This window comes from Sapajus apella, unplaced genomic scaffold, assembly GCF_009761245.1.
Source record: "Sapajus apella isolate SASKATOON/1434 unplaced genomic scaffold, GSC_monkey_1.0 scaffold113, whole genome shotgun sequence".
NCBI lineage: Eukaryota > Metazoa > Chordata > Mammalia > Primates > Cebidae > Sapajus > Sapajus apella.
In genome coordinates, this window is record NW_022437053.1 from 2243105 (window position 1) to 2255285 (window position 12181).

Consider the following 12181-nt stretch of genomic DNA (forward strand, 5'->3'; position numbering starts at 1 on the left):
TTGAGACTGAGCAATTTACAAAAGAAAGAGGTTTAACTGGACTTACAATTCCATGTGGCTGGGGAAGACTCATAATCACGGCAGAAGGCAAGGAGGAGCAAGTCATGTCTTAACATGGATGGTAGCAGGCAAAGAGAGAGCTTGTACAGGGAAACTCCACCTTATAAAGCCACAGATCTCATAAGAGTTATTCACCTTCACAAGAATAGCATAGGAAAGACCTGCCCCCATGATTCAGTACCTTCCACCAGGTGTCTCCCACAACGTGTGGGAATTCAAGATGAGATTTGGGTGGAGACACAGTCAAACCATATAATGTATGCATAAAAGGGCTTCTTTGGTTCATGGATATCATCACTGTTTATAAGGATTTGCCATTTCTGCTTTTCAGATTTTACCTGGTGTCAAAATGAGAAATCTTTTTCTTAACTTCACCCAGCAATATGAATGTGCTTCCTAAATAATATAAAGCAGTTTCAAAGGACAGTATGTAAACATGCTTAGTATTACTTTTTAAAATCATACATTTTACAGCCTAAATAGCCAAAGTTATCCTAAGCAAAAAGAGCAAAGCCAGAGGTATCACATTACCTGACTTCAAACTATATTATAAGGCTACAGTAACCAAAACAGCATGGTCCTGGTACAAAAACAGATGCATAGGGCAATGGAACAGAGCAGAGAACCCAGAAATAAAGGTACACACCTATTTTTGAACAGAGTTGACAAAAATCAGCAATGGAGAAAGAACTCCTTATTCAATAAACTGAGTAGCCATATGCAGAAGAATGAAACTGGACTCCTACCTCTTACCATATACAACAATTAATTAAAGATAGATTGCAGATTTAAATGTAAAACCCCAAACTATAAAAATCCTAGAAGAAAACCTAAGCAATATCATTCTGGCCATTAGCCTTGGAAAAGAATGTATGACTAAGTCCTGAAAAACAATTGTAACAAAAACAAAAATTGACAAATGGAAACTACTTAAACTAAAGAGCTTCTGCACAGCAAAAGAAACTATTGACAGAGTAAATAGACAACCTACAGAACGGGGAAAATATTTGCAAAATATTTCATTCTATAAAGAACTTAATAAGAAAAAACAACACAATTAAAAATTAAAATGTTAAATGAGCAAAAGACATGAACAGACACTTATTTTTTTCCTGATACTGTTGCCCAGGCTGGAGTGCAGTAGTGTGATCTTGGCTCACTGCAACCTCTGCTTCCCAGTTCAAGTGATTCTCCTGCCTCAGCCTCCCTGGTAGTTGGGGTTACAGGCATAAACCACCGTGCCCAGCTAATTTTTGTATTTTTAGTAGACGTGGTTTCATCATGTTGGCCAGGCTGCTCTTGAACTCCTGACCTCAAGTGATCCACCTGCCTCACCTCTCAAAGTGCTGGGATTACAGGCATGAGCCACTGCACCCAGCCATAAACAGACACTTCTGAAAAGAAGACATACTATTGGCTAAAAACCATGATTGCTCAACATGACTAATTGATATGGTTTGGCTGCGTCCTCGGCCAAAACCATCTTGAATTGTAACTCTCCAAAATTCCCACATGTTGTAGGAGGAACTAGTGGGAGATGATTGAATTATGGGAACATATTAATGACCTAAGTTGTATGTGATATCTTTCTATGATCTTATTAAAGTCTGTGTGAATATTAAGGATGTCATCACTTTTCATTCTTCATATTGGTTGGTTGAGTAGTCATTTTTCCAGAGGTTTATTAGTTTTACTGATTGTTTTCAAAAATTGATATATAATAGTTGTAAATATTTTAGGGGTACATGTGGCATTTCATTACCTGTATACCAATCCTTTTAAAGAACCAGACTCTGACTATTCTTCTTGTTATACATTTAGGCTTTAAAAAATAATTTCTGTTCTTATTTTTCTTATTTTCTTCATATATTTTATTTTGTTTAAATGTGTTATCTTTTTTGTAAATTTCTCAATTGAATAATATATCAGAAGAAATCAGCACTTATCATTTTGTAACGTATTACCTATTAGAAGCATGTACTAAAAAGCATTGCTTTTCAACCAGCACACAAATTTTTATATTTGGCACCTTCATTATTAGTCAAATTAGAATATTTTATGATTTATTTTGTATTTTTTATACATGTAGGCCATTTAGAAATACAGTTATTAATATCCAAATATAGAATCTATTTTCTATTTATATTTTGTTGATTATTGGTTCAATTTCAATGTAGAATCAATATATTCTGAATTATTTCAACCTTTCAAACATATGGGGACATGCTTTAAGTTCAGTATGTCATGAATTTTCATATACTGCACACTCTAAAAAGTGGAGTAAATACTCCTACAATTACTTAGTTTTAAGATCATAAAAAATACTGCTTATGAACATTATACTGATTTATCTATATTGTAATCGAACACTGAAATTTTCAACAAATCTTCTGGATACTTCTCTACAGATGTCAAGATTCAGCTATATTTACATTTTAATGTGGTTAACAGAATTTTGTCATATTTCTATGACAAAGTAGAGTATCTTTACATATATCAATTATGTTAGTAGTATTAATAGTGAATAAATATCTTTACTGGGGTCTTTTCCCTCATCGATTCAACCAATTGCCTATCTGCCCTCCAGAGGTCATATATATTAATGCACTTTCTAATCTTTTATGTAGGGCATGAACTTCATTGTCTGGTCATGCAGGTATGACTGTTCAATTGTACAATTGTACAATTTTCTTTAGTGACTGCCTGAACATTTTGGAGGAGGAAAGGAACATGTAAAATTACGAGTATTTGGTTTTTAAAAAATGAAAATCACTCATTCTCCAAGCACCAAAATTCCAGTTAATTCTGTCCTCAGTATGCAGATCTGAGTGTATGAATGGTACATCCTCTGAGGATGCACCTCACTGCAACCCTTCCTAAACAGGAAGGAGAAAATGGGACTTCATCGTTTTCATTTCACATTCTGCCCATGCCCTGTCTTCTTTTGGTCATTTTTCCCTCTTCTGGAATTGGAGCTCCTTCTTTTCTTATGAATGCATTTAAGGCTATAAATTTTGCCTCTAAGCATGACTTTAAGTGCAACCTAAGTGTTTTAACATGTTATATGCTCACTGCTGTTCAGTTGAAAATATTTTCTGGTTTGCTTTGTGATTCCTTCTACCACCTACAGGTTATTTAGATTACTTAATGTCATCATTTTTCTCCTGAGCACTCACCACATTAACTATTTTCTGTCTTTTAATCATTTACTTCATGTATTTAACCAGTTTCTATCCTTGTTCTGAATAACAATATTAGCTTGAAATAATTTATTTCATCTGGCTATAAATTGGAAATTAAGCATGTTTTATATGTATAAAATATGGCAATATGACAAAATTCTGTTAACCACATTAAAGTATAAACGTAGTTGATTTTTTGACATCTGTAGACATATTTGTTGAAAATTTCAGTGTTTGATTACAATATAGATAAATCAATATAATGTTTATAAGCAGCATCTTTTATGATCTTAAAACTAAGTGGTTGTGGGAGTATTTACATCTCTTTTTCATATTCATATTGAAATGTAAAGGCATTTTTAAGTAAATTTCTCATTATCAAGTTATTCACTCAGGGTGATCAGATGTCTATTCAAAACAGCCAACAATGAGCTAAAGGAGTCCTGTTCCAGCCAGAATCCTACCATTACCACAAGTGATGAAGGCACAAAAAAATCCTCAACAAAAGTATTTTATAACTAAACTCCTATACTAAGAGTTGGGAGAAAACTGGCTCTCTAAATTTTAAGATAAAAATCAGCTTGCCTATCAATATGAGGCAATAAATATTCATTCACTAGCTCTCATGTGCCAGTAATTTCCAGGGAACCTATAGAAATCTTACTGCTGTACAGATAAGACAGACTGACACAAAGACTTCAATCACAGGATTCTTTGGGTGGTTCTAAAATAGAAGAGACGCTTTATAAGTATTTTAAAGATAAGGCCTTATTCCAATCACTTTATACGAATTAATAAATTATTATAAATTAATCATTTAATACTTACAGCAAACCTGTGAACTAGTCGCTACAATCCTTGCTGTTATTATTCCCGTTGTCAGATGAGATAAAAGATGGTAACTAATTTGTGAGAGGGGAAAGCCTCAGATGGTGAGGGGTGAATTCAGGATTTAAACCCACGATGCCCGATCTGGACACTTCTGTTTAATCTCCGCAGCCCTCGCAGCTGCCGGCGCCGGCGCTGGCGCTGCACCCAGCCCTGCTCTGCGCGCTCAGCCCCACCGGGTCCCAGACCCCGCCGGCAGCGCCTATTAGATCTGAAGGATGGGAGCGTGCTGAGAAGAATAATGCTTTGAGACAATTGTGTGTTCTTTAAATACGGGCACGTTAATCACTCGGGGCTGCGCAGCGCATGCCTGAGCTGTTTGAATGAAAAACTGCAGGACTTTGCAGCTTCTTTCTCTCCATCGCTGTAGTCCGCTTCTGAACTTGTCTCCTTCCTCTTGGGATATCCTTAGGCTGCCGGGACTTCACCTCAGCTCTGCCATCACCCAGCCCTCCACTCATTCCACTCGGAACCCCAAATGCTGACCGGCCAGGGAATCCCATGCTATCCTGCAGACCGGTGTGTGCCCAAGAAAATCAGGTCCCAGCCCCTCAGGCTCTCAGTATCTTGTTAGAAAAGAGTGCACAGCTGAGCCACATAACTAGACATATGACCAGATGTGTGTTTTCCCGGACCATGTAAAAATAATATTGATGCATATATATATATATTTCAGGGCAGGAATATGGGCAAAGGCAGTCAGAGAATATTATCTCTGAAGACATTTGGACAGGATGGGAAATAGTTTATTTCTCTCAAGAGGCACTGCCCAATATTTCCAGTTATTCAATTTCTTATGATATTTAAAATCATGGGACACAATATTGGTTTATAAAAGTTTATATGAAATATTGTCATAATAGGATGAAAAGATAAAGTCACTCTGAGACTGTAAGACATGAACACGAATGGGGTAGCCACACAGGTGGGCATCTGAAAGCAAATACTGCCTGGCACCAGCTGCATAGCATTGGGCAGGTAAGGAAATATTCTCCTTCTCAGTGCTCTTGTGTTAGGAGATGAGATGGTCAAATGCTATATAGAACTTCACCCTAATTCAGTAACTACTTGCCTCATGTGGCTATATAAATTAAATTTATAATTTAAAAAAAACAGGCATTCATTTCCTCAGTCACTCTACCCTCAAGTGCCCAAGAACCCCATAGGGCTAGTAGCTATCATATTGTACAGAAAAAAAAAAAAATATATATATATATATATACACACACACACATATATATAATTTTTCAAAGAAAATTCTTCTGGACAGTGCTGGTGTATCAAGAGAGGGTCAAATATTATTTAGAATGCTGTGAAATTATCACAATTAGGCAAATAATAGGTTCATATTCAGGATTCTTAAGTTTGTGAATTTGTAGAGAACTTGGTGTATAAGCCTGAGAGCTGTGCTGCAAGTCTTTTTCTTGTCAAAAATCACTGGGGCTGTCAAACAAATCCTGATAAAGTTTATTTCAGAAAGTTCAAGTGAGGTAGGCTTTGGGAAAGCTTGCATGCAAAATATAAAAGTAACTATGGAAAGGAGAAAAAGACAAATCGAACATTTCTTACATTCATGATGAATAATTGGCACCATTTTCAAATAATTATCAAATTAGAAAAAGAATACTTTTTCAAAACATTGAGCTTTCTACTACCTATGAAGTATCCCACAATTTATTTAGGTCTTCTGAAGTTAAAAGTTAAAATGTTTTTAGTTTCATTGTACAACCTTAATTAATTTAATTCCTAGGTTAGTTAACTTTTGATGTTGTTATGAATATTATTAATTTTAAATGTTTACTTCAAATGTTATTGATGGTAGAGAAATAAAAATGATTTTCATATACTGTACTCCTGTCCAGTGTCCTTGCTAAATGTACACATTAATTCTAATAGCTTACCTGCAAATTATTCTCAATTTTCTCTTGCATTCCATCAATAATTTTTTTCCAGTTATAAAATCTTTTATTTCTTTGCTATTACACTAGCCATGACTTGTAACAACAAATACAGACATGTTATTTCAGAGGGAAAGTTTTAGAAAACTTTATTGAGATAATTATCTAAATCACAAATGTAATTTAACAGATGCATATTCATATTTATTCTGCTCCTGTCATTTTTGCTAACAGATGTTTCCAGCAATATGACTGTCATGTTAATTTTCAAGTTTAATGTCCTAACTTTGTTCTTGATATTCTCTAATGATTTTTAATGTCTGTTATTAATGTAGTGATAACATTTGAAATTTCTGATCTTGGGTATTTGAGCTTTTTTCATTTCTCCTTGATAAGTTTCACTGGAAATTATATGGCTTCAATAAGCATTTAAAGGATTTTACTTAATTTACTTCCCTTATTTCATATTTGTTTTTCTTCATGGCTTTTCTTGCCTTTATTATTTGCTTCATTCTGCCTTTGCTTTTACCTACTTAATTATAATTTAATTTGTTGATTTGGGTGATTATAAATATTCAGATAATTTTATAAATTTTATAAAATTGATATATAATTCAGATAATTTTATAAATTTTATATTTATAAATTTTATAAATTTATAAATATAAAATTTATAAATTTTATTACTTTTATAAAATTATCTGAATATTTTTATAAATTTAGGCAGCAAAATTTCCTCATAGAAAATTATAGAAAAAAAATCCAATAATATATGATATATCATGAAACAGAGGGATTATCAGAAACAAATTGGTTAAATATTTGAAACCCGTAGCTGCAAATAATCACAATAAGAGAATAAAGGGGAAAACAAGATTATCTCAAAAAAATGTATAAAACGACAGAATTCAGTATGCAGTCATAATAGGTACTCTCAGCAAAGAAGGAATACAAAAAATGATTAATCTACTAACGTATATCTGCAAAAATGACAAAACACTCACACATGGAAATTAAAAACCATTCCCTTGTGGATAATATGGCATAGGATATGTTATAAAAGGCTGTCCTGCCACAACACAGCACAGATGGGGCTGAAAGAAAGGAAGGGAAACAAAGGGCTGCCGTGAATATAGAAGCAGAGAAGACAAAAGCCTGGGTCATGCAGGGGACAGTGCCTTATTAAGCCAGCATCGGGACTGGTTGAAGACCCAGGCTTCTTCACAGTGGGAAAATGACCATAGTAATCACAATAAAGAAAGACCTCTGAAAGGTGCTCACTGAGCCTCGGATCAGAAGTGCTCTCTGCTAATGACTTGCTGGTGAAAAGCGTATCCAATGTAAGCCCTCAGAAATCCCAGAAAACAAAGACCAAGCGAAACGACGCCTTCTCAATAGAATAAATCGAAAAAAAATTTCCAGCAGTGACAGTCAGGGTATTAAAAGAAAAAACGCCACAGGCATAAGACGGAGTGAAACCAAAAGGAATTTATATAATTCACGTACGAAATGTTTCAGAATCTACAGAATTACAATTTAAAGCAGACAGATACGAAAATACAATGAAAGCGTGCATGACCGAAACGAGAAGAGATTAAAACCTCATTCTCTTGAGGAAATGGTGTGAGAAGGGTATTAGGGACTGCCGAAACACGGCGAAACAAAGGCAGAAGGCAGACAAAAGGGGCTGGGCTGGTCCCCGCCTGTGTGAACAAAAAAGATGTCAGATTGCAAAATTGCCGCAAAAATCAGGCAGCGCGCGGAGGTTGCCCTGACAGGAAGTGTCCGCCATGCTGCCTGTGCCCGGAAGTAGGTAGGAACACATAGTCACAGGGAGCCAAGAGCAGGGGGGACCAAAAAAAGATGCACACTTCCCCCAGAGAAGTCTCGATCGTCGCCGCCGCTCCGGGCCTCAAGGCCGTAAAGAAAAAATACCGGAGACGTTCTGGCACTATTTCGGGGTAAAGAAGCTGCCATGGAAGAGCCTGCAGCTCCCTCAGAGGCCCTCGAGGCAGCCGGGGCCCAGGCAGGTGCTGAGGCAGCAGGGGAGGGTGTGTCTGGGCCTGACCTTCCCGTGTGCGAGCCCTCCGGGGAATCTGCTGCTCCAGATTCGGCCCTGCCACATGTGACTGTGGGCTGGGCCCCCTTCCCTGTAGCCCCAGTCCCTGCCCACCTCCGCACAGGAGGCCTGAGGCCTGCACCAGCCTCTGGAGGAGGAGCCTGGCCCAGTCCCTTGCCAAGCCGAAGCAGTGGCATTTGGACAAAGCAGATCATCTGCAGGTATTATATACATGGGCAGTGCAAGGAGGGGGAGAACTGTCGCTATTCCCACGACCTTTCTGGTCGGAAGATGGCCACTGAGGGCCGCGTTTCGCCGCCTGGGGCCTCTGCAAGTGGAGGCCCTAGCACGGCTGCGCACATCGAGCCCCTGACTCAGGAAGTGGCGGAAGCCCCCCCGGCTGCATCCTCCCAGTCCTTGCCTGTGATTGGCTCGGCTGCTGAAAGGGGTTTCTTTGAAGCTGAGAGAGACAATGCAGATCGTGGAGCTGCTGGAGAAGCAGGTGTAGAAAGCTGGGCGGATGCCATTGAGTTTGTTCCAGGGCAGCCCTACCGGGGCCGCCGGGTTACATCTGCCCCCGAGGCTCCTCTACAGAGCTCGGAGACTGAGAGGAAGCAGATGGCTGTGGGCAGGGGGGAGCGGTTTTGCTATTATGCTTCCAGGGGAGTTTGCTTTCGTGGGGAGAGCTGTATGTACCTCCATGGAGACATATGCGACATGTGTGGGCTGCAGGCCTTGCACCCCATGGATGCTGCCCAAAGGGAAGACCATATAAGGGCCTGCATTGAAGCACACGAGAAAGATATGGAACTCTCGTTTGCTGTGCAGCGTGGTATGGACAAGGTGTGTGGCATCTGCATGGAGGTTGTCTATGAGAAAGCCAACCCCAATGACCGCCGGTTTGGCATTCTTTCCAATTGCAACCATACCTTCTGTATTAGGTGTATCCGCAGGTGGAGAAGTGCCAGACAGTTTGATAACAGGATCATCAAGTCTTGTCCACAGTGCAGGGTCACCTCCGACTTGGTCATTCCCAGTGAGTTCTGGGTGGAGGAGGAGGAAGAGAAGCAGAAACTTATTCAGCAATACAAAGAGGCAATGAGCAACAAGGCCTGCAGGTATTTTGCGGAAGGCAGGGGTAACTGCCCATTTGGAGACGCATGCTTTTACAAGCATGAATACCCTGAGGGCTGGGGAGATGAGCCTCCTGGGCCAGGTGGTGGGTCATTCAGCGCATACTGGCATCAACTTGTGGAGCCTGTGCGAATGGGAGAGGGCAACATGCTCTATAAAAGCAGTAAGAAGGAGCTTGTCGTGCTTCGGCTAGCCAGTCTGTTGTTTAAGCGGTTTCTTTCACTGAGAAATGAGTTACCCTTCTCTGAGGAGCAGTGGGACTTGCTTCATTATGAGCTGGAAGAATATTTCAATTTGAATCTGTAGCATCGTGCTGTGGCATGTGGTCTAGTCTCCTGAGGTTCTGTCATCTTTTAATGCCTGTTTTCTCTATGTTGACACTCCTATTGCTTTCTGGGGCTGTTGAGGCAATGTTTCTGTTTTCTTATCTATTCTGCGTATCTTTCCTTCTAGGATTATGGTGATTATCTGTGTTAAAAAAAGTAAGCCTATAAAGTTACTATTTTGGTGAAATTAATATTAATGTCAGTTTGTGGCTTTTTTGTCATCTCTGTTTTCAACAGGATTAACTCAGTTCTAGTGTAGTGTTTACTGAATTTCCACACTTATTTTGAAGACTCTCAAGAGTAAATGTGGCAGAGAGAAAGGAGAAGTTTTAATTGAACTAGTAGCTTTGTGCTATAACAGCCTTACCAAATGGACCCTTGCAGGGCCTTGCAGCTGCTCATCTGTTTGTTTACAGTCTGTTCTTTCCCTTCCTCCCTTTTCAAGTGCACTTGTTAAACTATGATGAACTTGTGACTTTGTGTTTTACTTGACCAAAACCAAGTGTATATGTTTACATGTTTTTATCCTGTTTAGCTTGACGTGAAATAATTTATATTTGGAAATATATATTTAAGAATGATATATATATATAATATATGCATATATATGTATAAGTTATGTATTTGAAAAAATATATAAAAGAATATACATCACAATATAATATTTATGTTTATGTAATAAAGTAAATACAGACCCGAAAGCTGAAGGTCAAAGCCTAACAGGATTGGCTGTTGTGTGAATGTGAGTTGTGTGAATAATCTTTCTGTCCCATGCACAGAAGCCAGTAATTAACATCTAATGAAAAGGACTGTTCAAGTGGGTCTGGCCAAATATAACAGATGCACATCTTAGAGGACTTACAAAGCATGATGTTGGTAGTTCTTACAATGGCATTCATAGCTCACTCTATAAATATTTAAATGGTGTTCCTATGCAGTTTAGCCACCTTCTCATTTATTCTTTGTAACAGCAAATCCTAGGCTCAGAGGCACAGTGCTTTGTATTTGATAAACAAAGTCTCTAGATTTTCCCAACAAGGGGCTTTGGACAAAAGATTTCAACATAAAAGTAACAAGATTATAAAAGGGAAAATAGAAAGAAAATACTAAAACCAGTGAGAATTAAAGAATGGAAAGATAAAATAATATAGAAAGCACTACACATCAGTACAACTTAATTAGATTAAATTAAAGCAAGTTTAAAGACTGAAAGTCAAAGGCTATAAGACTTCATTACTATCAAAATGAAACATCCTATTTAAAATATACACAACATAAAAATACAGAAACATTCAAAGTAGTGGGATGCGGAAAAACCAAACAGGTGCAGTGACTCTCTTGATTGTAGACAAAGTTTATAGTAACGATAAACACTTTGCTGGAGATAAAAAGGAATGATACATAAATATTAAATTATAATTAACAGGAATTCAAATTTTGTATACATTTAATAACATTATATCAGATGCACAAATAACGGATAAAAATAGAAGATCCTAAATCCAGACTTTTAGGGGACAATTTATGCCTTTTGGGTAACCATACAAGCAAGGAAAAAATGAATGTGAAAAAAGAATGACAGCATTTTCATGATTTACCTAATGAACCTGTGTAACTTACTGTATGCATCAACTGCAAATGCACTTATCTTGGCTGAAGTAGCTGAAAAATATGCTGGGAGTGTCAGTCTTGAGTCCCAGGTTATTCACACTGTCCTGACAGTCCAACAAAGATGGCACATTTAAAGGGTTTATACCATGTATTTGCATGCAAAAGGATGAATTTGTCAAACTACCTAATGTGGTACTTGCTATAATTTTTCTCATTATCCTGATGAGGTAAATAGTAGAGAATTTAAAGGTTTTGTCCATAGAATTTATGACCCATAGCTGTGAATTAGTGGAACAAAGACTGGAACTCAAATAGTGTATGTCCAGAGCACTTGCACTTACCATGTCCACTAGAAGCAGATGGACCAGCTGAATACAGCTGCTGGAGACGCAAGTACAGACTTTAAGTATGGATCGTTCAGCCAAGTGGGACAAAGAGGGACATAAATAAGCTCCCTCAGAATGTGGGAACCATGGGGCTTTTATCTAAAGGCTGCCAGCTCAGTGACTTTAGGTCACTGCTTCAGAGTGTGCCTCAGCCTCCTATAATTTTACATTGCCTCTCCCTTCTTACATGACTCCTAGTTCTCCTAGTAAGTACGTCAGCCTGTTTGCCTGGACCTTTTGTCATATTCCTTTCCTCTTGATTCCTCTTACCCAAAGAATCCTGGGCCAGGTGCTGGGTCATTCAGCACATACTGGCATCAATCAGGACACCCTCTTGATGCCTGACTATCACTGGCATGCAAGGTGAGTGACAGATTCCAAATAAAATCCAAACATCTGAGGTCCCTGCCCTGCAGTCATGCAGGAGAAAGAGATATTGGATGAACTAAACAACCAAAGAATGAGACCAGATGGTGTACTCTCAGACTGTGCCAACACCAAAGTCTCAAAAAATGAGCCCCAGTAGTGCCAAAGCTTTCAGAGAGGTGTTTTTAGGCTGAGCCCAGAAAGCTGTGGAAAGTTTCTCCAAATGTACACTGTCCTGCATTGTGAAATACGTTTTTATTGAAATAGTATG

The 12181-nt window shown here is 38.3% G+C and overlaps 1 protein-coding gene across 1 annotated transcript; it reads left to right on the forward strand.

Moving 5' to 3' along the window:
- The first annotated feature begins 7889 nt into the window (after positions 1 to 7889).
- On the forward strand, positions 7890 to 10267 carry MKRN3 (makorin ring finger protein 3). The gene has a single exon (XM_032259959.1). The coding sequence runs from the start codon at positions 8004 to 8006 to the stop codon at positions 9525 to 9527; it is 1524 nt and encodes a 507-aa protein (XP_032115850.1). The 5' UTR covers positions 7890 to 8003; the 3' UTR covers positions 9528 to 10267.
- Positions 10268 to 12181: the final 1914 nt, after the last annotated feature.

Excerpts from the sequence above, each read along its gene's own strand:
- MKRN3 (XM_032259959.1), top strand. The coding sequence starts at position 8,004 with ATGGAAGAGCCTGCAGCTCCCTCAGAGGCCCTCGAGGCAGCCGGGGCC.